General features: G+C 58.8%; 6 protein-coding genes across 6 annotated transcripts; 2 read left to right on the forward strand and 4 right to left on the reverse strand.

The window, feature by feature from the left end:
- Positions 1–256: 256 nt before the first annotated feature.
- BJ171DRAFT_494718 (peptidyl-tRNA hydrolase) lies at positions 257–1,735 on the reverse strand. Its single transcript, XM_053110038.1, has 4 exons — positions 1,210–1,735; positions 967–1,034; positions 665–777; positions 257–471 (listed from the first exon to the last, which is right to left on the reverse strand). The coding sequence occupies exons 1-4, from the start codon at positions 1,288–1,290 to the stop codon at positions 422–424; spliced, it is 312 nt and encodes a 103-aa protein (XP_052969475.1). The 5' UTR covers positions 1,291–1,735; the 3' UTR covers positions 257–421.
- Positions 1,736–2,662: 927 nt separating this feature from the next.
- On the forward strand, positions 2,663–7,040 carry BJ171DRAFT_579142 (male sterility protein-domain-containing protein; the record flags this gene model as incomplete). The annotated part of the gene is made up of 11 exons (XM_053113943.1): positions 2,663–3,039; positions 3,173–3,232; positions 3,338–3,510; positions 3,644–3,656; positions 3,749–3,827; positions 3,904–4,053; positions 4,138–4,314; positions 4,394–4,725; positions 4,856–6,198; positions 6,356–6,548; positions 6,695–7,040. 11 exons carry the CDS (start codon positions 2,663–2,665, stop codon positions 7,038–7,040), a joined length of 3,243 nt encoding a protein of 1,080 aa, XP_052969476.1.
- Positions 7,041–8,197: 1,157 nt separating this feature from the next.
- On the reverse strand, positions 8,198–8,422 carry BJ171DRAFT_410994 (uncharacterized protein; the record flags this gene model as incomplete). The annotated part of the gene is made up of 1 exon (XM_053107285.1): positions 8,198–8,422. A coding segment is annotated over one exon (225 nt), but the record flags the coding sequence as incomplete, so codon positions are not given.
- A 1,250-nt stretch (positions 8,423–9,672) lies between these two features.
- Positions 9,673–10,478, reverse strand: BJ171DRAFT_494744 (uncharacterized protein). The gene is made up of 2 exons (XM_053110039.1): positions 10,369–10,478; positions 9,673–10,277 (listed from the first exon to the last, which is right to left on the reverse strand). The coding sequence occupies exon 2, from the start codon at positions 10,251–10,253 to the stop codon at positions 9,762–9,764; it is 492 nt and encodes a 163-aa protein (XP_052969478.1). The 5' UTR covers positions 10,254–10,277; positions 10,369–10,478; the 3' UTR covers positions 9,673–9,761.
- Positions 10,479–11,296: 818 nt separating this feature from the next.
- On the forward strand, positions 11,297–20,469 carry BJ171DRAFT_297091 (ankyrin repeat-containing domain protein). The gene is made up of 10 exons (XM_053106993.1): positions 11,297–11,519; positions 11,618–11,644; positions 11,755–11,781; positions 12,072–12,406; positions 12,498–12,563; positions 12,726–12,859; positions 12,954–13,005; positions 13,102–13,157; positions 13,273–13,333; positions 13,457–20,469. The coding sequence occupies exons 1-10, from the start codon at positions 11,388–11,390 to the stop codon at positions 20,286–20,288; spliced, it is 7,722 nt and encodes a 2,573-aa protein (XP_052969479.1). The 5' UTR covers positions 11,297–11,387; the 3' UTR covers positions 20,289–20,469.
- BJ171DRAFT_297098 (uncharacterized protein) lies at positions 20,468–22,154 on the reverse strand. Its single transcript, XM_053106994.1, has 2 exons — positions 20,968–22,154; positions 20,468–20,736 (listed from the first exon to the last, which is right to left on the reverse strand). The coding sequence occupies exons 1-2, from the start codon at positions 22,034–22,036 to the stop codon at positions 20,648–20,650; spliced, it is 1,158 nt and encodes a 385-aa protein (XP_052969480.1). The 5' UTR covers positions 22,037–22,154; the 3' UTR covers positions 20,468–20,647.
- Positions 22,155–25,396: the final 3,242 nt, after the last annotated feature.

Raw genomic sequence — 25,396 nt, forward strand, 5'->3', positions numbered from 1 at the left:
GGCGCAAGCAGACAAAGTGAGGGTTTTTTCTGCTGTGGCGATCGGAGGGCAGCCAGTGCGTGGCCGGCAGCGCGGCTGGCTGGAGGGCGGATCGATCCGACTCGTCCCGGCTTTGGATCCACGGACAAGCGCCGAGAACGAGCGAGCGGATGGAGTCACTTCCCTGTGTGTCCGTCCCATCGAGCCAGCACCATACCCCATATCTCTGCGATCGATCTATAATCGGTCGAGCGCATGATGGACTCTGTGCGTCTCTCGTTTGTGAACGCATCTCCGTTCGTGTTCATCGTTGCGAAGTAGAAAGAGTGGGAGAAGGAGGAGAATCAACTGAATGTTGTCGTGGTGCACACGGGCTTTCTCATGCATGTCCGCCGTAAGGGTGCTGAGCCCACTTGGGCCGCCTCGGTGCGTCCGATCGTGACTAATAGAGCTTCAGATGGCCCGTTACTTTGTCTACAACGCTTGCCGGGCCTGTGCGATAGACGATTTCGACGGGGATGCATCAAACATGAGGTTTAGGAGCATCTCGGTATCCACAGCGACTCCTTGCCCATATGGCGGTCCGCTGAATCCATGCTTCGGCTCTTTGCATCCACTTGGATCTCTTGGGGTTCCATGGATGTGTTCCATCCCATGCTCTCACTCTCGCTCTCGGTGTACTGACCAGGTCCAATGGCAAGCACGGTCTGCGTGCCAGCCGCAATTTGGGTCTTGCCAGCGTCCCGAGTGATGTTGGCGACGAGTTTCAGGGCCCTGGCATGCCTTTGGAGCTCGATCCTGGCAAAGCCCAAAGTGTCAGTCGGGCGGGTGATGTGAGTTGACCAAGTATGCAGCCCCATGCCCCCAAATCCCTTTCCTTCCGCTGCCGCAGTGAGATGTAGCTCGACCACATCGGCGATTCAAATGGCTTGTCGTCGTACTGGCGGCTGCAGACAGCGCCGAGCATGATACGGCCAGGCAACTCACATCTCGGACTCGGAATTGCACTTGAGCGTGACTTTGGCCTGGCCACGTTCTTCCCAGGCTCTCAACGACTGTAGTGATATAGAGAGACAGCCGAAAGGGTCGTTGGGACGGTAAGGAGCAAGATCGAGGTCAAGATCAAGATCGAGGTCAAGATCAAGATCAAGATCAAGATCAGGATCAAGGTTCAAATCGTAGATCGTTCAGAGAGCTTGCATGGCAAGCCAAGCGAACCACGGGGTCAACCTTCGGATCAGACCGCAGGGCAGACTTGTAGTTGGCCAGGGTTGAGTGACAGCACTGGGCAGCAATCTTGCCCTTGGTCATGTCGATATCGGTTCGGATCACCAAGGTCTATTTCGGGCCGTACAGCAGATGGCGATCGGTGAATGGGAGCAATGAATGAGTGGAATGCACGGCGAGTTTCTGTTCGGGACCCTCATGCAGCAGGAGGACGACGGAGCACACACTCCAGTCCGGAAGAGCCGTTCTCCGGGCCACCCGTCTTGAGGTTGCCATTGGACGGCTGTCGATGGAATCGACAGAGCCGATCATCCCCCGAACCGAAATCGATTTGCCGCCAGATCAAAGAATGCCCCTTTGCACCGACAACGAAGCTCGTCATTTCCGTTGGCAGTGCGACTCCAGACGAGTGTAGAGGGTCATCGAGGAGCAGAGCTTTGAGTCAAAGAAACCGAGCCTGAAACCTCGTTGTTATCGCATGATGTGGTTGCTGTGCTTGGCGCAACGCAGGCCCCTTACCATCTTGAAGTTCTCCTTGGTATCGAACGGCGATAGGGGCTCCGTCTCTGCCGCCGCCTCAGATGGTGTTGGTGGTGATGGCCGCAGACCCGACGACGTGGACAGCTGGGATGGCGATCGAGGGGTCTTTGGCAATCTCTGCTTGTTCCGGCCGAGGAGCATCAGCGCAGGAATTGCAAGGAGCGAAGCCAGGGCCAAGACGGCGATCACACCAGAAACGGCCAAGTCGAGCCCCGGTGATACCCCAGCGCACCTAGCCAGGCACTGGAGGGTTTCAGAGGAGGACATGTGTGTGATATGCAGCAGGTGTGTGGATTGCGGATGCAGATCTGGGCGAAGCGGGGAGGATCGGGAAATGTGTCCGCCGCCCCTTGCCCCGGCTGTTGTTGCTCGTTCGTTCACTCGTCCATTTGTCCATTCGTCCATTCGTTCATTCGTTCATTCGTTTCGCGTCACAACAAGCTCGGAACCAGGGGAGGACAAACGGGCCAAAGAAGAATATGCCAGCAACTCGGACTCTCTCATCCCATGGATTTTGAACTGCGGGTGTCAGCCGAGAAGCCAGGGTGATGGTCGGGGTCTTGGGCAGATATGGATGCATGAGTGGCTGTGGTGCCCTGTTGCCCTGGTTGCCCCGGTTGCCCCGGTTGCCTTGGAAGTGGACTGACATCATTCTGTCCAGCCAAATGCATGTATTGTTGCAATCGATTGAACTGCCGTCGATTGAATTGTAATCCATTCTATTGAATTGCGCAGTATCGAGCTGAATTGGGTGCCTTTCAAGGTACCATCCCCTGGCTCGCCACCTGACAGGGGAAAGCATCCAGCCTCTCCGTTTCCCCCCCTCGTCGCTCTCTCCTTTTGTCGCCGCTCTCCTGGCCTCGTCTGCACATCGTCGATTGCTGCCTCCTGTCTCTCCTCATCCCATCTCTCTGCCATGCTCAGAGCCTTCTCCTGCTGTTTCGGAGGACTCGCAACCCCACCCAAGGACCGAGATGTCCCCTCGCAGACCCCTGTCTCCCAACAGCCAAAGCTCCCTTCCCAACCCGATCCCTTGGGTCCCTGGCTCCATCCCGTCGAGTGTCTCGTCAACACTGCCCGCGACGAGCCTGATTCCCTCCTGATCAACACTTACGAGAACGGTGCCTCGGAGCTACTCAGCTATCTCCAGGTGTGGAAGCAAGCCTATTCCATCGCCCAGGCCCTCAAGGCTCTCCCTGGCTGGAACGACGACGGCCACGACGTCATCGGCACCTTCTGTGAGGCCGAATCCAGCTGGGCGATCTACTCGTTCGCCGTGTGGATGCTGGGCAAGTGAGTATCGGCTGGGATAGTGAGATGCTGTGATGTGGAGTCGTGAATATTGATTCAAGCAAGGGACATGTTCAACCCTTGTTCCGTGCCATGTCAAGGGTCGAGTCTCACCTGTCCTTTGAACTCCATCCAGGAAAACACTCAACTTTGCCCTCAACCTGCCTCCTGCAGCCCGCAGGGCCCTGTGCGAGAGGTATGTCCCTGCCATGTTGTCGTGAGGATGAGCAGGCTGGTCCGGGGGTTGAATCGAGCCAGCTATGCACGATCCCGATCTGACACTCACATCACCAACCGACAGACATGCAATCAAGTACATTCTCTACCACCACACCAAGCCCGGCCGTACCGAGGGTGTGACGCTGGTCGATGCCGCCGCCTTCCCGCCGCTGGACGACATTCCATCTCCGTCCCTCGAAGTCTGTGAGCCTCTCGATGAGTTTGTGACCCTTCAGTGCACTTCCGGGACAACAGGTAAGCAAGCTTGTTCATGAGTCGGATGAAGCAGCGACACACTTGACTGAGGAGTGAAGGTTGGAAATGAAGAGAGTTGTGTTGATCACTCCGAACAATTGATGGCCCTGATTCGATATGGAATAGTCCTCAGGCACCCCAAAATCGTGAGTATCTCAAGATTGTTGCGATTGAATCATACGTGACCTACAGCCCGCTCATCATCACCCCTTCATGTCAATGCTCACCACCGTTCCAGGTATCCCTATTCGCACAAGGGTGCCGTTAGCCATCGAAGCTCGGTCGCTATTCCATATTGTAGCGGTGCGATTTGTCAGGTAAGGTTGCGGAGCATGGCAGACTAGTGATTGTTGGAGCACAGCATCGCCCTCGCTAATCGACCCTGGTGGGCAGCTGCCGTCGTTTGTTGCCACTATCAATAGCCTGCTGTGTGCAACGAATCTCAAGGGATCGGTTTGGATGCCTGAGCCCACGCCCAACACCGTCGACAAAGTCAAGAGCATGATCAGAATGCTGGACGATGGCGTATCGTACCTTTACCTGGTGAGCTGTCGAGTCTGTCCCGGAGGAGTCGTTCGCGATATGGATACTAACGCACGATGCTGCCCTGTTGAACTCTGCCGTCAGACCCCTTCTTACATGAAGGTGATCATCAGTGTGGCCCAGTCGCAGAATCCCGATGTCAAGTGGGAGAAAACCAGAATGATTGGCTTGGGCTCCGAGTTGGTGCCTTCGAGCATCATCCAGATCACTCGGCAGGTCTTTCCAAATGCTGATATGGTGTCGGTATACGGATCAAGTGAGGTAGGCCCACCAGCAACATATCGTATTGAGCAGGAGCAAGTTGCGCACATCCACCTTCTCATCTTGCTTCCAACTCCAGTCGCTCCTGATGGGTGCTCTCTCGGTAACACGCCTTCGTGCCAAGGAGGACATCGAAACAGACAAGCTGGTCTACAAGCTCATCAACCCCAAAGTGCGCTGTCTCCTCTTTGACGAGGAGGGCAACATTGTCGACCAAAGTGTCTCCAAGAGTGGTGTGCTCGTTCTGGCTGTCGACAAGGATGACCCCATCAAGGACCATCCCAACTTTGTCAACGCCGATCCCGGCAACAAACTCGCTTCGTTCGGCTTCCTCGAAGATGGCTCACCTCGAATCTGCACCATGGACTGGGTCGAGATGGTTGGCGAGAACCAGTTCACTGTCGTCGGAAGGTGAGTCAATGGCTGAGTGTTGCATCTCTCGTTGATGGCGAATGCATATCTGGCATCCTGAGGACACATCCAACTCACGTATCCCGAGTACTCACGCCATCCACTCCCTCACTCCACACCATCACTCCAGATTCGACCAGAAGATCAAGGTCAACGGCGTCTATGTCGACCTCAACGCCCTCGAGGAGCTGGCCAACGAAAACATGTCCAAGATCATCTCGGACTGTGCCTTCATCCAGACCTCCGAGAAGAAGATCATGATGCTCTTTGTCCGCAGAAGCGGCTCTGAGGTCAACCCCACTCCTGCCGAGCTTCTGCAGCTGACCGAGGACATGTTTGCGCTGACAAACGTCGCCAAGTTCCCGATCCACAACTGCTTCGAGCTCGACGAGTTCCCCTTCAACGACTCGGGCAAGCGCGACCTCAAGAAGCTCAGGCGCATCGCCGAGAATGTCGATCAGTTCGGCAAGTCGGTCGAGTACCCTCGTTTGAAACTCGCCAACACTCCCCTGTCCCGCACTGCCGCCAAGATATCCACACTTGGAAGCCAGATCATCGACATTGCCGCCCTCGACGGCCGCAACTACTACATCGGCAGCGTCGGCTTTGACTCGCTGAGTGTCGGCCGTCTGGCCCTCGCCATCAAAGACGAGTTCAATGTCGAGATCTCGCCGCTGATCTTGCTGTCGAACGGAATGACACCGACTGATGTCGCCCAGCTGGTTGTCGACATCCTCGACGACAAACCGATGATTCCCCCGACCGTCCATCTGGCTGCCGAAGCCGCCAAGCTCGACGATGCGAGTGTGACGGCCGAGGGTCTCCCTCCGTTTGTCTATCCCAAGGACCCTCGCGGCATCGTCCTGACCGGTGCCACTGGCTTCCTCGGTGCCTTCCTGGTCTTTGAGCTGGCACAAAAGTTCCCTCGGGCCAAGATCTACTGCCTGGACCGAGCCCCGACCGAGCAGGTGGCTGTCGAGCGCATCATCAGCACGGCTCAGAAGCTGGTCCTCGATCCGAGCCAGAGAGCCTTCCTCGACCACAGCCTCAAGTCTCGACTCGTTGGACTGTGCGGCAACCTGTCCCAGGACAAGTGGGGACTCTCGGACGAGCGATGGAAGGAGATCAGCGAGGAGACCGACATGATTGTCCACAACGGCGCCGAGGTCCACTGGCTGTTTGACTATGACAGACTCAGGGGACCCAACGTCCTCGGCACGACGACGGCCCTGAGACTGGCCACAACCCACCACCTGAAGCCGCTGCACTACATCTCGACCATCGGCACGATCCCGATGGCCAAGAAGGCAGACAAGCCGCTCGAGGAGACGATCTACTCGGCCTGGAACATCTCTGGCGGCTATTCGCAGACCAAGTGGGTCTCTGAGCAGCTGGTCAACAAGGCACGATCGAGGGGAGTGCCTGCGACGATCATCCGCCCAGCCGTCATTGCTGGCGACAGCCATTACGGAGGTGAGTCGAATGTGATGTGGTGTGATGGAGATGTGGTGTGGTGGAGTTGTCTCATTCGCTCACATGGACTGGCCATGAATCGATGGTCTCGATTGTCAAGTGCCACTCATCCACCAACTGACACCAACTGACACTTTCACACCCTTCATCGCCCCAGTGTCCAACTCTGATGACTACATCTGGCGATATGTCAAGGGATGCATCCAGCTCGGTGTTGCTCCCTCGCACGCCACTCTCGTTACGATGACCATGGATCCCGTCGACCACGTCGCCAAGGTGGTTGCCGAGATTGCCGGCTCGGAGGAGTCCCTGTCCAAGTTTGTGTTCCACATCAGCGACTCGGAGCACAGGTGAGGAGTGTGTGATATGGTGTGATGTGGATATGGTGTGCGATATGGTGTGGATGGTGGATCCTGACTCTGATTACTCACTCACTCACTCACTCACTCACTCACTCACTCACTCACTCACTCACTCACTCACTCACTCACCACAGTGTCCTCTCCGAGACCCGGCTGTTTGAGATTGTCAGGGACCATGGCTGGCCGATCCTGTTCGAGACCCGCGAGCAGTTCAAAGAGGCATTCCACTCCCATCCCGCCGTCGAGAGCAACGCCCTGTTCCCGCTCATGCACATCATGATGGACATGTCCTTCAAGATCGACAACGCCAACACCCGCTCGATCTACCCGACTCCCTGTCCCTCGCTGGAGGAGGTTGTCGAGAAGTGTCTCAACTATCTGCACCACGTTCGCTTCTTGGGCGATCCCCTGGACCCGTCTTCGTCCTTCAAGATCAAGTATCCCGAGACCAGCGCGGTCACCCGCACCGGCCGCAACTGAGGCCCGATGCACCACGGCGATGTGGATTGGAGACTCTGAATGCCTCATAATCTTGATAATATCCCGTGTTTCGTGTCTCTTGTTCTATTTGGATCTGTCGTCTCTACCTTTTCTTCCAGATGTGCCGTGTCTCCCGTTTCCTTTTCCTGTCCGTTGCTTCCTTTGGTGATCCCAGTGATGGATGGTTTGCTTCGACTGGCGTGTTAATGCGCTCCGCAACACGCTGTTCCATTGACTACTTCGTTGGCCGTGTGCCCTTGCGCACCTCTGCCAGCGAGGGTCTCAGAAGCGCAATCGAAAATGGACTTCACCCCCCTCCATGAACAACCATGTGAGCCCAAGGGGGTTTCGGAAGTTGGAGGATTGCGTACTCATCAGCGGCACTCAGCACACAACTGTTTCGATGGCTGAAAGCGGAAAAGACCAGCAGTGTATTTGGCAAAGATCATGGCGTTGGAGATGGGAGTATCAACATCGGTCCATATCGTGGGCGGGAGAGGATCTTGAAACTACCGTGCAATCAACGTAAATGATAGCGGAATGATGGAGGTGAGAGAGGAGGAATGCAGTACTGATAACGGGAAAACATGCGCTATTGACGTAGAAGCAAGAGAACATCAGAAGAACCAGCGGAGCGTGGGTGGGTGGGAGGCTTCGGTTTGGCATGCAGCAACACATGGTCGGCAGATGATCGGGGCCGACCAACCGAGGTGGAGTCGCTCGATCCCATCCCTGAGCTTGTCCAGATACCGAGAACGACATGCTCAGGAGACGAGGTTGCCTTGAGAGAGGAGCACTAGATCTCGTAAGCCCATCCCGATGGTTCACATTCATGGAGCAGCCGCAATCAGGGGGGGGGGGCGCTACGGGAGAGGGTTGAACGCGTGGCAGGTAAACCGGCATTGGGGACACAATGGAATCGGTGTGGGAAACGACGACGTCTCCGGCTTGGCAGGCGGGGGGGGGTTGTGACAAGCGGCTTCGTAAAAGGACGTGGACGAGACGGCAGCAGTGGCCAGCATCGGGAGGACAGAGAAGCGGGGGTTTGGACCCGCACAAGGCGGCAGATTGGCCGGCAGCTATCTTCACGAATAGTTCAGCGACGAGTCCCAGGACATGGGCGGCGAGTCGTAAGGCAGAGTCAGGTTCTGGAGCTTGCGCAGGCTGCAGTTCTCGCGTTCGAGCGACTCGATGCGGTCCTTGAGGGCTTCGTTTTCACGGACGAGCGACGAGAAGCGAGTGAGCTGCTCGGGCTGGACGATCTGTTGGGTATAGCTGACGGCGGCCTCGAGTTCCTGGATGCGGGAGAGCAGGTCCTGGACGTATCGTTCCTTGCGCTCGCGGAAGGCACGCTGGGCGGCACGGTTCTGGGCGATGCGTTTGTTCTGGGGCTCGGTGAGGGTCGGCTTGCGCCCGGGCTTTTTCTTGCCGTTAGCGACGTACTTTGGCACCAACGGGGTGATGGCTGGGGATAGGAAACACAGCGGCAGGATTGGCGTCGAGGACATTTGCGGATTGGTGTCGATGGTGGTGGTGGTGGGAGGTGGCATAGGTGGGTTCGAGGATTCAGCAGGGCCAAGCCGAGGGAGGGGCGAAAGGATGGGAAAATTAGCCGGAGCGAGGAGACATGAGGCGGGCGGAGCACATGAGACAGAGAGGGATCGTTTGGAGCCACGAGGAGGCATCGCAAGCCCGGAGCAAGCCCGTTGCAATCCCGTTGCAACGAATTACAAGCCAAGAGCGGAAGGGTGACATGCGTGCATGCGTGCATATGCGTGCATGCGATCGGAGTATGGGTGGCCATGCAGAGAGACTTACGGGTGCCGAGGGGCAGCGGGAGCGAGATAGCAAAGGGGTCGGAATCCTTGTCCGAGAGCGGCGGAATCAGCAGGCCGGGTGGGCTCGGAGGAGCGCTGGAGACTGGCGAGGCATTGAAGAGCGTCCAGTCCGAGTCGACCGGCCACTCGAGGCTGGTGGTCGCGAGGACCCGGGGATCGTCGAGGAAAAGCGTCGCGGTTTGCATGATGGGACGGGGATAGTTGTGGAGAGCAAGGCAGGCTGGATAGTGGGGGGATTAGCTAGACTGGGGAATAATTAGACTCGATAGTGGGTATTAGACTGGATGGGACCGAGTGTGATGGCGGGGCAGGGCTGCGTTGCAATAGAATTGCCAGAATGCGCATCGATCGACGGGAAGGAAGGACACCCTGGCGTATTTATACGCCAAGCGTAGTATGCCAAGCGCAGAGGACCAGTGCGAAGGAGTTATCGAGAACAACGGCGGAACAAAGCGGCGGGCGCTGGTTGGCCCGCGGTGCCGAGAGCGGAAATATCAGCAACCTTGCTGGGCCACGGGGAGCGGGAGGGGCAGCCGGGCGGGTGTCGTGGGTGCGATGGCGGGATGGGCGGATGGTTGGTTGGATCGGCGTGGGCGACGGTGTGAATGGCGAACGGCCTGGACGGTCGTCAAGATGGTCGTCAAGATGGTCGTCAAGATGGTCGTCGAGATGGTCGTCAAGATGGTCGTCGGATGGTCGTCGGATGGTCCTCCAGTTGCGCAATTGCAGCGATGCATTCGATTGCCGTCGCCAATTCGCCATTGAACAACAACACCACTTGACAATCCAATTGAACACCGGCAATCGACAGCAGCAATCGACAGCAGCAATCGACAGCCCCCGAACAACATCGGAAACAGTCGCGGCGGACAGGTTTCGCCGATTAGCCTGGCCACGGACAAGGCACATGCGCAAGCGACATGGGATGCACAGTCGGCGTCGCTGGCCCGTTCCCATGGCGTCGATCGTGGCTGTTTCGCATTGGCTTTGCCGTTGCGCTGCCAAGGAGCGTCCTGGTGGGGCCGTGGGGTCTCGCAGCCGATGCCGCCGGTGGTCGATGGTTCTGGTGGTCGATGGTCGATGGTCTGCAAGATGATGGATCCACTCGCAGCGCCGTCGCCAGCACCGCCAAGGCCATCGCCATGATCGCCAGCATCGACGGCCGTTGGCGCTCCCCGGCCCATCTCGGCAGCGGCCTGATCCTCCCCCGCTCGCATCGCCCTCTCCCATCGTGATCCTTCGCGCGGCTTCTCTCGGTCTCCCTTTTTCCCGCACCGTCGGCCTGGCGTCGCCCTGGCTGGGCCATTCGGATGACATATCGCACAACGCAGGCCGCCATGCCGATCACATCATGCCCAGCCACGCCCCACTTCATGCCTTTGGAGCCCAGCAGTCGTCGGTGGGCAAATATGTCATCCGAGCCCGCGGCGCCGCTTGGACTGCTGCGTTCCCAATGCGAGTGCACATCTGATACTATTGCATAACCACAGCGAGTGCACATCGTAAACCGTTGCATATCCACACCGAACACACCGAACACACCAAACACACCGAACACACCGAACACACCGAACACACCGAACACACCAAACACATCGAATGGCGAATCCGTCACATTCAGCGCTTTGGATTTCAAATCCAAATCGTGTCACGACCGCTGCGCAGCACGTCCGAAGCCGTCCACGTGGCGCAACCGGATCCACACACACTCGATCTGGCTCACTCGATCCGCACACACTCGATCCGGCTCACTCGATCCAACAAGCGCGCCTGTGTGCCCAGCCACGCGCGCGTGCACTTTCCTAATCCAGATCCTGTGCCACACCCCCACAAGGCCCCCTGTCTGCCCGCCGAGTGCTCTGTCCTGCTGATCCCGTGCCGGCTGTCTGCGCCTCCTTTGTCCGCTGTCTGTGAAACATCACCCGCATTGTTTTGCCGTTGGCACAGTGGCACCAGCCGCAACAGCCCTCCCAAACGCATCTCGTTCCCACCCCTGCATCTCCCATATCGATTCTTCACCAATAGATCCGCTCTTCATTGCCATGTCCGTTCTGCATCAACCGGTCCATGTCCATCATCGCGTTCGATTCTCCCTTCGTTTGTTCATCACATCCAGGTCCAGGTGTCTCGGCTGTGGGCCCCACTTTCACCAGTCCAATCTCCCGCAATGCATCAATATCAGCACCCCCCAGTTCCGGTTCCTTCTTGCTGATTGCCTCATGCTGTCTCACCAACGACACCGCCGTCCTTGATTCCGTTTGCCTTCTAGTCCCCGTGTGTCGCCTCCCAGCCCAAACAAACACGGCTTCACCGTCGATCGCGACCATGGATCGCGGTCCGCGAAGCGACCCGCTTGCCTCGCCGACTGAAATCGCCCTCGCCTCGGCTGTGCCTTCTGGGCCGGCAGCGCTATATCTTCCTCGTCGCTCGGACGCTTCCTTCCCTCTTCACCCTTATCCCATCACTCCCCGGGGCCAACTGCCGCTGCCCGGTTCCGCTTCTCTCTGGGATGCCCAGTTTTATGTCTTGGTTTGACTCGTCCACTCCTGAGGCGGGCAAGCCCCTCGACGACTCGGCCGCTGGCCTGCTTGGTCGTCTCCTCAGCCTCGAGGAAGTCCGCTACATCCACGAAGTCGAAAGGGTAATGGTCTGCTGCATCGTGCTGCAGTCCTGGTGGCATCCACATCTCTGCCTGCGACTCTGACATCTTCTGCACTCCCTTTGTCTGCTCTGATCCAGGATGCCCGCTTTCTGCAGCAGTACGAGGTAAGTCCTGGCGCCTTGGCGTACCCAGAGAGGGATCGAAGAACACCCATTACCGCCGTGCCGAGCCCACTGCATCGCCCTGCTGATCTTGCCGGCTTTTCGATTCGCAGGCCACCCGCGCTTCGCTCGGCAGAATCGTGAGTAGCCTTCTGTCTTGCTTTCTGTTGCTGTTGGCTGGGCAGATTACGGTGAACCTGGGGCGTCGATGGGCTTGTGTTGTTCCTTCGTTTCCACTCCATACATTTCCATATTCCCTAGTCGATGTACTCCATTGGCCAGTCCATCCAGTCCATCCAGTCCATCCAGTCCATCCAGTCCATCCAGTCCATCCAGTCCATACATGTCGGCAATCCACACATTGCTATGTGTGCCCTGCTGCTGCCTCATCTTCGCTCACATTCCTGTCGCTTGAACTGTCGCCAACCAGGAGGGTCTCCTCACCGAGTTCGTCCAGGCCGCCAGGGCTCGTCCAGCCACCGGCCCTATCGTCGACTCCTTCCCCGCCCCGGTCGGTATCCCAGTTGCCCCTGTCGTTGCAACCCAGAGTCGAGACATTGGTTCCCAGCAAGCCGAGTCAGTGGAGCCTCCCGTTGCCGACGAAGCTCACGACTCCCAGCCGAAAGGTGTCGAGCCTGCCGCTCCGGTCGCCCAGCCTCCTACCAAGACCGATGCCGATGCCGACGACCACGACCACGACGCCGCCGATCCGGCCCAACCGCCTCGTGACAAGGTCTTCATCAGCTACTGCTGGAAGAACAGCAAGTAGGTTGCCCTACCTCGGTAACGTTGTCTCCAGTCCCCTTGGCGAGGTCTAATCATAGTCTTCCGCCCCTTCATTTCTCCACCATCCCAGGGCCCAGGTGGAAAAGGATGTCCAGGAGACCCGAGGCTCCGAGCAGTTGATCAAGCTGGCTGGATTGTAAGTGTGATATCCATCAGCTTCGTTGCTCTGTTCGTTTGACATATTGCCTCGGTGGTGGCTTCATGAATTGCGCCGCGATTGCCTCCCCGTTGGTATCTCATTTCGCCGACAAGAATCAAGCTCACCGTCCGCCGTTGCACTCGTCTGCCGTGTCTCCAGATTCGATCCCAGAGACCTTGCACGCGATATCACGAGCACGGGCAAGTACCGTGCCTGGCTCGACATCAACGAACTGGGCATCGGTCGCCAGGGCGAGCTGTTCGAAAACCTCGCTCACGCCTTGGTCAATGAAGGTAAAGCCGACTGCATGGACATACAGCTCCACTCTCTGGACTCATCCCCTCCCCCTCGTTCATATACTCATCTATCTCGTCATCGTCCGTACAGCTGCCATCGTCGTTGCCCACATTTCAGATGAATACGCCGCCAGCAAAAACTGGTGAGGATCTATGTCTTGGTCTGCATTGTGTCCTGTCCTGTGTCCTGTGTCCTCATATATATATATGTATATATTGACCCTGCCTCCCCTCCCCAGCAAACGCGAGTTTCAGTTCGCCTCCAACCACAACATCGAAATCATCCCTGTTATCGGTACGTATGTCCGGCACCCTATTATTCTTGTGCAAGAACGGAGACATCCTTCCCCACCTTTTGAGATGGGCTGACTCACATTCTTGATGGGATCGTTCATCTGGGGTTTGGACAGTGGGTGCAACGGACGCAATGAAGAAGGAAGTCTACTCAGGCTCCAACGCACCTAAGGACCCGTAAGTGCAGATTTGTCTCTGTATTTGCAATGCAAACGAGGAGCGTGTATCACCCCAAGCGCCACTGCTGATACCCATGTCCATCCAATTCACTCATGTCCATCCAATTCGCCCAATCCATAGTAAACTCCCGTCGTGGCGCGACAGTGGCATTGGTATCCAGATCTGCAACGATCTTTATAAGGATGCCGTCGTCGACAAGCCCGAGGTCGCCGCCAACCGCCGCAACGAGCTCATCGGAATCATCCACGAAAAGATGGACAAGATCATGTCTGAGCGCCGCCGTCTCGAGGCCAACAAGAAGAAGACCTTCCAGGAGTTCAATACCCTCTGGGAAGCCGCCGAAGTCGGCGACATCCGCGCTCTGCAGTTCATCGTCGGCCGCAGCCCCGACTTCAACATCAACGAGTCCAACCCTGTCAATGACATGACCGCCCTTCACTACGCTGCCAAAAGCAACAACAAAGAGATTTGCGAGTACCTGATCCGCTTCCGCGCCAAGGTCAACCTGCGAACCAACGAAGGCAAGACTGCCATGTTCTTGGCTGCCGAGCAGGGCCACGTCGACATTGTCAACTTCCTCCTCAGCAAAGACGCCGACCCCGACATTCCCGACAACTCCAGCAACACGCCCTTCTCGGTCGCCTGCCAGAACCCGCACATTGAAGTTGCCAAGGCCCTCCTGGCCAACCCAATGCTCAACATCAGCGTCCGCAACAACCTCAACGAGATGGCCATTCATCATGCCTGCGCGTCTGGAGAGACCGAGATCGTCCAGATCCTGCTCGACCGCGGCTGCTCGCTCTACGCCAAAACTTCGACGTCGATGACCCCGCTCCTCTGCGCCGTCGCCGAGGGACACGTCGACATTGTCAAGCTCCTGGTCGAGCGCGGCGCCAGCCTCAAGGACCAGGATAACAACGGTTACACTCCTCTCATGCTAGCTGCCTTTGAAGGCCAGCTCAAGGTTGTCGAGTACCTGACCAGCATCGGCTGCACCGTGGTCCAGGGCTTCGCCACCAACCAGGACACGGCTCTGCATCTGGCTGCCGATGCCGGCCACCTCGACATTGTCAAGTTCCTGCTCGACCATGACCGGTCGCTCGTTGATCTTTCGGGCGAGTCTGGCTATACCCCTGTCATGACTGCGGCACGAACCAGCGGCCATGTCGATATCGTCCGCACCTTGATCAGCGACTACAACGCCGATCTCGAAAAGCTCAACACCTACGGCGAGACCACCCTCCTTCGCACCCTGTACTCCAACCCCGACGTCGAGACCCTCACCGTCCTCTTGGATGCTGGTGCCAATGTCCACGCCATCGACAACACGATGTGGGATGCTGCGCTCTGCGCTTGCCTCGATCCCAATATCGAGGTCTTTAAGCTCATCCTGGCCCGTGGCGCCAGTCTCCGGGGCATCAACACCAATGGCTACACCGTGTTCAACTACAGTCCCGCCCACAACAACTTCTCTGCCGAGCTGGCCAAGCTGCTGATCGAGCATCTGCGCCGCGAGCCCACCCTGCCTCCAGAGGAACAGAGCCCTTACACCGCCTCGATCGATGCTCTCCTCAACCTTTCCGCCTGCCGGAACAAGCCTCCGCTCCTGGACACTCTCGCCGCCGGAAACCTCAGCGTCAGTGAGGAGTTCATCAACGCCGGTGCTCGTCTCGATGTGACCGACGACGACTTCCAGTCGGCCTTCCTTGCTGCCTGCAAGGGCGGCAATCTCGAGGCCGTCAAGCTCGTGCTCAGCAAGGGTGGCGACTGCAACGCCATCAACGGGAGCGGCTCCAACGGGCTGCTGGAGGCCTGCAGCAACACCGATTCCGATCCCGTCGACCTTGTGCGCTATCTCCTCGAGCAGGTCTATCCGCACTACGGCTCTGGCGACTTCAAGCCCGAGATCTTGGTCAACCGCATCAACTACGATGGCGATGCCCCGCTGCACAGTGCCGCCCGCAGCCTCGGCAAGAACACCGTCCGCTACCTGCTCACCAAGGGTGCCAATCCCAACCAGATCAACAGCTCCGGCCAGACCCCCCTGACGCTCGTCACCCAGCGCGACTACTCGTGGGGCTCTTCGGACGACGACTCAGAGGAGGCCAACGCCAGCGTCAACGCGGCCCTCGAGATTGTCAAACATCTGCTGAATGCCGGCGCCAACATCAACCACGAGCTGCCGGATGGATCGACGCCGCTGCTGACTGCGCTCGGATCGGGCCTGGACAAGGTCGCCATCCACCTCATGGACCACGGGGCCGCGCTCGACGCCGTCGACAACCAGGGCAACGATGCCTTCATGAATGCCTGCTCCGGCTCCTCTGTCGCGACGATGCAAAAGGTCCTTGAATCTGGCGCGAAGCGATGGTCTGTCAGCACCCTCCGGCTTATGACGCCTCTCCACATCGCGGTCGATTCCGGTGACATTGACACCGTCAAATACGTCGTCGAGAACTGCCTCGAAGGCGACGCCGAGGCCCGCAGCAAGCTCATCAACCTGCAAGACACGTATGGAGATACGCCTCTGACGTCGGCTGTCTCGTCCAGCTACTGGGACATTGCCCTGTATCTCGTCGAGAACGGGGCCGATGTCGAACACAAGAACGCCCTTGCGTTGCATGAGGCCGCACGCAGCGGAGAGTTGAAGCTGGTCTCGGCCATTCTGGAGAGACGCAAGGACTGCATCGACCGGCGCGACAACACCGCGTCGACGCCACTCTTGACGGCCGCCACCGCAGGAGTCTTGGAGGTGGTCAAACTGCTGGTCGAGGCCGGGGCCGACACGACCGTGCGTGATCAGGACCAGAGCGACCTTTTCCTCTGCGCCTGCACCAGCGGCAACCTGGCCGTGGTCCGCTACTGTGCCGACAAGTCGGCTGACCTGTACCGCTGCACGGTTTCGGACCGCTCTGCCGTCCACATCGCCGTGGCCGCCAACGACGCCAGCATCGTCGAGTTTGTCACCGAAAAGCTGGCCAAGGACAACCCTGACCAGCTCAAGAAGCTCTTGGATCAGCTTTCCGACGACGACCGCACGCCGCTGCTCCAGGCTTGCGCCGACGACATGCCTGATGCCGTCTTCCATCTGCTGAAGCACGGCGCCGACCCCAACAGGGACAACTCGTCCGGCACTACGCCGCTGATGATGGCTGCTCAGTGCGGTAGCCTCCGCACCGTCGAGCGGCTCCTCAAGAACCCCGCCGTCGACATTGACGTCAAGTCCGACGAAGGCTTCACCGCCCTGCACTACGCCATCACCAGCAACAACGTCGACATCTTTGTCAAGCTCTTTGAGGTGACGTCGCGCCCGATCGAAATTGAGGAGCGCACCCACATCCTGACCTCGGCGTATTCCAGCGGCAGCCTCCAGCTGGTCGAGCTCATCGTGAGCAAGGAGCTCGACCCTTGGATCCGCGACAGCGACGGCAACGGTAGTCTGGCCCTCGCCGCCCAGAGCAACTCCCTGGACCTGGTGCAGTACCTGCTCAAACGCGACAAGTCGCCCAAGGACCTGGTTCAGGAGACCAACGCCAGCGGCATGACGCCGCTCATGGTAGCGTGCCAGGCGAACGTCTCTGCTTCGATCGCTCGTGCTCTCGTCGAAGCCGGCGCGGATGTTAATGCGACCGATGACAACGGCAACACCCCACTTTTCCACGCCGTCTGTGCCCAAGCCTCCATCAGCTTGATCCGCTACCTCGTCAACGAAGCGCACGCCAACGTGCACGCCACCAACAACTCCAAGTCCACGCCGTGCCTCGAGGCCGTCAGTTATGGCTATGACGCAGCCGTTGTCTTTTTCCTCCACAAGGGCGCCGACGTCACCGTCCAAGACAATGAGGGACACAGCATGCTGGTATACGCCTGCAGCAGCGGCAACCTCGGCCTGGTCAAGATCCTGCTGGACCACGGCGCCCCGCTCGACCGCCTCTACACCAACGGCTACCACAGCATCATGGCCGTGGCCGAGACCCCGCGTCTGGATCTGCTCAAGCTGCTGCTGTCGCACGAGGCTGCTCGTCCCTTGCTCACAAAGACGGACGCCAACAACCTGTCGCCGGTAATCAAGGCATCGGCTCAGTACGGCGGCATGGCTGTCGTCGACTACCTGCTGTCGCAGGGCGCCAACCCGAACGACAGCGACACCGACGGCACCACTGTGCTCATCTATGCCACCCAGAAGAAGTGTCTCCCGCTCGTCCAGAAGCTCGTGAAGACCTACAACGTCGACATCGATGCCAAGGACAGCTATGGAAACACGGCCCTGATCCACGCCATCCAGAACAACGATCTGCTGATCATCCAGCTCCTGGTCGAGAGCGGCGCCAATATCCAGGTCCGCAACCTCGCCGGCGACGATCCGCTCATCACCGCCTGCCGCAGCGCCAGTCTGGCCGTGGTCAAGTTCCTGGTCGGAAGCGGCGTGCAGCTCGACGCCAAGAACATTGACTCCGAGACCGCCCTGCTGATTGCCGTCCGCGAGAACCAGCCCAAGGCAGCGTCGTTCCTGCTGGGCCTGGACCGGCCCGAGCTCGACTCTGTCATCGACGGCAGCGACCGCCAGGGCAACACCCCGCTCTTCCATACCATCATCAACACCAACCCGAGTCTGTACAAGCTCCTGCGCAGCAAGGGCGCCAAGCTCGACGTGCTGAGCAGCGATGGCACAAGCATGCTGATCCAAGCGGTCCGGGCCAACTCGATGGAGATGATCGACATGATTCTCGAGGACCCCGACTGCACCAACCTCAACCACCACAACAACGACGGCACCACGGCCCTCCTTGCCGCCGCCAACCTGTCTCAGCCCAACGAGCCTCTGATCCGCCGCCTGATCGAGAAGGGCGCTGACATCCATGCCCTCGACAACGACAAGCGCGGGCTGTTCTACTGGACCAGCGCCACGGGCATCGTCTCACTCATCAAGATCGCCGTCGATGCCGGTGTCGATGTCACCCAGCGAGCGGACGCGGGCATCACGGGCCTGCACATGGCCGTGCAGTCCGGAAACCTTCAGGCGGTGCAGTACCTCCTCGGCATCGACAAGGTGCGCGAAACCATCAACGTTGCCGACGACAACGGCTCCACCGCCCTGATCTTTGCCGCCAGCAGTCTCCCTGCCGCCGTCGATGTGCTCCTGGAGAGCGGTGCCGATGTCAATGCCGTCACCTCGGCGGGCCGCACGCCCCTGATGATGGCCTGTGAGTCGCAGCTCCGCCTGGGCTTCAACAGCATCCTCCGCGACAGCCGCACGGACGTCAACCACCGTGACGAGAACGGCGACAGCGCCTTGCTGATTGCCGCCACCTGCAAGACACACAACTACTGCGAGGCCCTCCTGGAGCGCGGCGCCGAGATCGATATCCGCAACAACAGCGGCAACACCGTGTTCCTGAACGCCGTCTCGTCCGGCACGATCGAGCTGATCCAGCTGGTCGTTGAGCGAGGCGCGCGTGTCACCGACGTGAACGAGCAGGGCGAGACCGGCCTGCTCATCGCCGTGGGCTCGGGCAACCTGGATGTGCTCCGGTATGTCCTCGAGCACTGCACCAAGCACGACGCCGGGCTGATCGACCAGGCCGACCATGAAGGCACCACGCCGCTCATGTCGGCCGCGGCCAACGGCAACCTGGGCGTCGTCAAGTTCCTGCTGGAGAAGGGTGCCAACGCCGGTCTGGTCAACTCCCAAGGCAAGACGGCCCTGATGATTGCCTGCCAGAACGGCGAGCGCGACATTGCCGAAGTCCTCTGCCCCACGAGCAAGTCTGTGATCGACCACTTTGACGCCAGCAACCAGTCGGCCCTCTTCTCGGCCATCAGCGTCTCGGACCTGGGCCTGGTCAGGCTGCTTGTGACCAACGGCGCCTCGCTCGAGGCTCAGGACGCTACCGGGGTCAACCCGTTTATGCATGCCTGCAGCCTCGGCAACCTCTCGGTTGTGATGTACCTCGCCAAGACCAACCCCGCCAGCGCCAACAGCAAGGTGGTCAGCCCGGAGGGCGAGACGGCTCTCCTGCGCGCTGTCAAGAACAAATCGCTCGATGTTGCCCAGTATCTCATCGACATTGCCAGCGACGACGACCTCGCCAACCTGGTGAACCAGGGCGACCAGCACGGCGTCACGCCCTTGCTCAGTGCCGCCCAGGACGGCAGCGCCTACTTTGCCACGCTCCTGCTGGACAAGGGTGCCGACATCAACCACGTCGACGACCAGAACGAGTCCGCGCTGCTGAAGAGTGCCGCGGCCGACTCCCTCGACATCGTCAAGGTGCTGCTCGAGCGTGGCATCGCCGATATCCACGCCCGATCGTCCGCCACGGGCATGACGCCCCTGTTTGCGGCCGTCTCGAGCGGCAGCTTCCACACAATGCATATTTTGGTCGAGCGTGGGGCCACCATCGACGACGTCGACAAGGACGGCAACAACCTCTTCATGACCGCCATCGGCTCCAACACCATCCGGATGGTCGAGGAAGTTGCCAAGCTGGGTGCACCCCTCAACCAACCAAACAACCTCGGCGAGACCTGCCTGATGAAGGCCGTGGCGACCAACATCCCGGCGATTGTCGAGTTTGTCCTCAAGACCGTCGAGGGTCTGGATGTGAACCACAAGACCGAGGATGGCCGATGCGCCATGACCATCGCCAAGGAGAACGAGGACGAAGCCATCATCGAGATGCTGCGCGCCTTTGGAGCGCAGGACGTCGAGATTCCAGAGCATGCCGATGATGCGGAGGATGATGCCGTTGATGCTGCCGATGATGATGCTGCTGACGCTCCTGCCGAGGGCGCCACTGCTGATGCTGCTGATGCCGGTGACGCTGCTGTCGAGTGCGCCACTGCTGATAGTGCTACTGATGCTCCTGCTGTCGAGGGCGCCGCTGCCGATGCCAAAGTGATTGCCACTGGCAGCAGCGAGGACCAAGGCACATTCGCCACTGAAGCCTAGACGCAGTAATACTCCAACCCATGTTGTCCGTTCCCTCCATACGATTCCATGCTTGCTCTGTTTACAGCGTTCCCAAAAATGAAATGGGACACCCCCGTACACAACATGAAGCGAGGCACTCAATGTTTATACTTGTTTGGATGGAAGCACCCATATCCATCGTTCATAGCAACCCTCCTTGGTGGGGGCTTCCCCGCCTCCGTCTTGCTCCCCTTCCCTTCTGCCAGAAAGTTTCGTGTCCTATTCGTCTCTGTACATCGAAATACATAGCTGTGTTGTCGTTTACTCCGAGGGTCGAGTCGGTCAGAGCGTGGCAGGGCCGACTCAAAACCAGACGTAAGGACAACAGTAAATCACTGCTATGCATGCTCCATATCGAGCTCTGAGTCGTCAAAGTCAAACTCGTCTTCTTCCGCCAGCCGTGGCTGTTGTGCTGCTGTTGTGGATCCTACCAGAGTTTCGACCAAGGTTCCCGCCAAGCATCCCGGTTATCAAGTTGAAGCAAGATGTCAGCAAAGCAAGCGTGAGCAGCGACAGCGGTGCATGGGCAGAGCCAATAAAGACCTCTATCAACCTGCGCCACATCTTATCCACGCAAGCATGCCGACTTGCGAGTGCGAGGATCAATCCGCCGCACCCACAGCCTGGCTCTACTCTCGGCATCGCTGCGTTCACCCACCTCGTGGTTTGCTGTCGGCTTCGCGCTCTGGCTGTCGCTGGCTGCGGGTAGGTTCCTCATCGTCATCCCACGGCGATTCGTCGTCGGACTGATTCGCCGCCACTCTGATCACAGCCGGGCGGCTGACGGCCGGTGCTGGTGCTGACGAGGCCTTTCGCTCTGGACCGGGCGATCGGTCTGTCCATCCGTTTCCACCAGAGCCCCCAGGTGCCGTTCCACCGCGACCGCCCCGATCTCGAGCGGTCGCATCCTCATCGCTGCTGGGAGGCTGGACATTGGCCTTGAACTTTTGGACGAGGTCGGCATTTTCCATGTCGCTGAAGGAAGTAATTTCGAGGCTGGCGCTGATCTCGCTTAGCTCGGTGACGTCAAACGAGTTCATGTCGTCGCCGGTGCCCTGTGTGCTTCTCCCGCCACGCGAGGCCGGCCGGGTATTGCCTGGGGCCACTTGGACGACATTGGTTTGTGGTGCGCCTTTGACAATACTGGCACTGGTGCCCCGACCAGGGGTTGGCTGTGGTGTGGTGCTGCCGTTGGTCGACGCCGCGGGTTGCCGTGACTTGCTTGCACCGGAGAACATCGACTTTGGCTGGCGCGGCCAGCTCGCCGAGTCTGTGGTTTCCTCCGAGACCTCGGTGATGGTGTTAGTGCTGTGCTGTTGGAAGTCTCGCAGTCCCAGAGGAAGTCCGCGGGCGGATGACGGGCGCAACGAGTCCGACTCGGCTCGGCTGTTGCCGTAAGTGTCTCGAGGTGCGAGTCGCTGGGGAGGCGGCGACGATCGATCGCGACCGCCACAGTTATCGTTGTTATCGTCGCCATCGTTGTCGCTGTCGTCGTCGTTGCCGCGGCGGCCATATTCTCTTGCGTGTGGCTGAGGCGAGGACGAAGCAGAGACAGCAGGGCTTTGCTCGACCGAGTGTTCTTCGTCGGGGTAGTTGTCAATGTCGTGCACGGCGGTCTCACGCTCAGCATGGTCAGCAGCTGAAGTGGCATCCGAACGGCTCGAGCGGCTGCGTCGGTGGCCCATCTTGGTCAAGGCTGACTTGATGCCCTGGGTAAACACCGACATCCGGCTGCTTCGCTGATTCGACGGAGATGCGCCTCGGGGCTTGATCGGACTTGGACCCTCACTGCTTGCCGTGGAGCCAGAGCCAATGCTGCATCACAAACGACAGACCAGTGGCCGTCAATCATGCGCACCTGATGCTCGTGGACGACATGATACAAGAGTTCCAGAGGCTCCAGGATGACAAGACGCTGGATAGCGATGGCACATCTTGCTCGGGACTCGACTCCGAACACACTTCATCCGACCTTTGGTTCCCTCCATACCCACCTGTGCGTATCGCTTCTGTCGTGCTCGCGGTCGCCGCCTCGCGGCTCAAGCCCCGAATCCATGCTGGCTCGACCCTTTGTGCCTCGTTCCTTGCCCGCCTTGGAGGGCTTGCTCTCGTTGGGCGAGGACTTCCAGAACTGCCACGATGCCGAAGATCGGCGCGAGTGCGATTTGTGGCCGTCCCCGTGGCCCTGGTCGTCATCGTGGCTGTGATCCTGGCTTTCGGTCACCTTTTGGACTCGTTCGGGGCTCTGGGACGACGACCGACGGCCTCGCTTGGCTCTGGAGAGGGTCTCAGAGAATCGTGCCCGCAGCCCTGCGATTGGGCTGCGCTTGGTCTTGGGCGTCAGGCCTGGTTCAGGCACAGGCTCAGGCTCATGCTCTTGCTCTGATTCTGACTCGCGATCTTGTTGGTATCCACGTCGGCTCGCCGAGTCGACACCGGGCTCGTGGCTGTCGCCGGATTCCTCAGTGTATGCCTGGGAGGCATCGTCGGACTGTTCCCGCCGGTGACTCTGTGCCACTTGGGTTTGGCGCTGCTGCTGGGCAAAGGCTCGACGCTTGAGCGGCGAGCTCAGGGGATATGCCGGCGTCTTTTTCGAGTGTGGGATTCGGATGGACAGTTTCGGGGGCTTTGCTGGCCGCAGATGCGTGGGGTGTTGCTGCTCGCAGTCGTCATGAAGCTCTGGCTGACCATCGGGGCCGTTGTCGTCGGCAGGGAGATTGGCCCGCTCTGGAGTGTGTTTAAGCGGTATGAAGCAAACACGGTCATTTTGGTGTTAGTGTCAGTGTACGAGAGGGACCGCTTCCGACCAGGGCAGGAGACCTTGCCGCTCGGTACGTCGTTTTGCACTAGAAAACCTGGCTGCAGTGCTCTTTGAAGCCCACCTGCATGCAGATTGATCAAGCTGCCGAGCTTCTCGTTTACGACTGGGGTCTCCGCGCCCGGCCGCTCGGGGCTCTTTGCCGACTTGGACAAGACAAGCGGTCGTGCCAGGCGCTCGTCTTTGGGCACCTCAGGCTCATAGAAGAACTGTTCCATGATCAGTGCAACATCATTCTCGAGCGATTTGCGCATTCGCTTGTGGTTTGGGTTGGCTCCGTGGTCCCTCTTCCACTCTTCGACCATGTGTTCAACGAAAGGATACGCGAGAGAGCGATTGCGGCTGAGAGTTAAGGATACCCACAAAACAAATGATCGACCACAAATCGCCAGCACAGCCACGAGTCGCCAGCATATCCACGAGTCAGCGCTCTCAGACTGGAGTTGAAGGTCAAGCACTATCGCCGGCTTGGCTCCATCAACATCGCGGGTCAGCGTGAGCGATGCACATGCTTGGTCCCACCCCCAACAGACGAGCAGCCCCTGGTGGAAAAGGATATCTTCAGAACAGCCTCCATTTCGGCTTCGTCAATCTTCTCATTTATCCCCAGCGACTGATACTCGTTCCTGACCTGGCCTTTGAGGTTATGTCGTTTCTTACGAAAGTCCTCCTCCGAATGCAGCAGGAGTGACGTGCACCATGGAGTGTTTTCCAGCGATATCTCTGCCGAGCCACAGCAAGCACAGCATCAGCGAATGGTCAAAGGATACGTCCACTTTGAATCGAGATCTTACCGCAACCGCCCTTTGGGACAAGTTCTCTTTCGCTCAAGCAACAACACACTCCAGATGGGCCCCCATATGCGTGCACACCGACTCCCCACCTGTGTGGGCTTCCAAGAACGCCAAGCAGTCCTGCCAGTTTGGAGGGCGAGTGACTTTGGATGGCTGCGATGATGTCGAGATCTTGGAATACGATTGGATGTTGCACAGAGTCAATGCGTTGCTCCGGACACTACTCAGGACAGTTTGTGCGAGCATTCTCGGGCTGTCTGCGGCATGCCCATTGCCTTGGGCCTGCACTCCTGTGCAGACGCGAAGGAACAATCACCTCAGACTCGGGCTCGGATGGCTGGGCTGGGATCTCAAGCCGCAGCTGCGACGGCTGTGTGTGTGGGAAGTGGGGATTGATGTCGATTGTCGAAAGCGCAGCCAGCGCGATGGGTTTCGGCGGGAGTTGCGATCAGAGTGGAGAGTGGTGTGCGTTGACGGTGGATGCAACCCAGCAGGCACGTTGGGCGAACAGTTGCAGTCGATGTGGCGACACGGGAGCAGACAACAAACGTCATTGTTAATGAGTATATCGGAGGTGGATTGTAGCAGATCAGGCTCATCAAAGGGGTGCTGTCGAGTGCATGTCCTCCCGAACCTGCTTTTGAGGAAAAGGAGGAGGAGACGCTGTTTCGCTGGGCTTTTCCACAAACGAAGGCTGTCGAACGGCCTCTGGCTTGCGTGCGGGCTCGCGCTCCAGAGGCGGTTGCTTTGTTTGCACGATCTTTTGGGTCAGCTCCACCGTTTTGGCCTGCTCCTGCATGAGCAGGCTCTGCAGTCGCTGAATCTGGAGGTTGGCGTCTGTGATCTGGCTTGTCAGGTTGCGGTAGTCCCGGTCCTAATAGCATACGGGTCCGTCGCCAGGGTTGATCAGGGCACTGCGACCAACCTCCAGTATCAAAGAATCGCCATATCATGTGTACCCGCATGATCATGGCTGCTGCTTGCCCCTGTCCGTGGATATAGGTGGTGCCCCGTCTGCCTTACATATTCCTTGGCGAGATCGTCTCGGAGCCGGGACATTTCGCGGTCCTGCATCGCCTCGAGTGCCTTCTTGATCTCCGAGTTCTTTTCTTCGAGCTTCTTGGCGACCAGCTCCTCGAGGGCTCGCTCTCGGGTCTCGTGTGACTCGGCCGACTCGGCTGACTCGACAGTGTCATCGTCGTCCTCGATCCTGCCGATATTGGACGCCGGTGGTATTTCCTGGAGACGGTGTCGCTGCAGAGCCAACGGCGTTTGACATCAGTGGACTCGTTGGGTCAGGAGCGTGCAGTGCAGCACTCTGTATAGGAGAAGGAGGGCGGGGAGATGCCCTATGTACGTGCACCAAGGAAATCGGTCTCTCGCACCATGTTCTCAATGACCTTGCGCTCGTCTTGGAGGATGCGGCGCTCTTCTTCAAGCTCGAGATGAATCTGTGACTGTGAAATGGCATCGAT

Source organism: Polychytrium aggregatum (assembly GCF_025602895.1).
Source record: "Polychytrium aggregatum strain JEL109 chromosome Unknown BJ171scaffold_8, whole genome shotgun sequence".
Classification (NCBI taxonomy): Eukaryota; Fungi; Chytridiomycota; class Chytridiomycetes; order Polychytriales; genus Polychytrium; species Polychytrium aggregatum.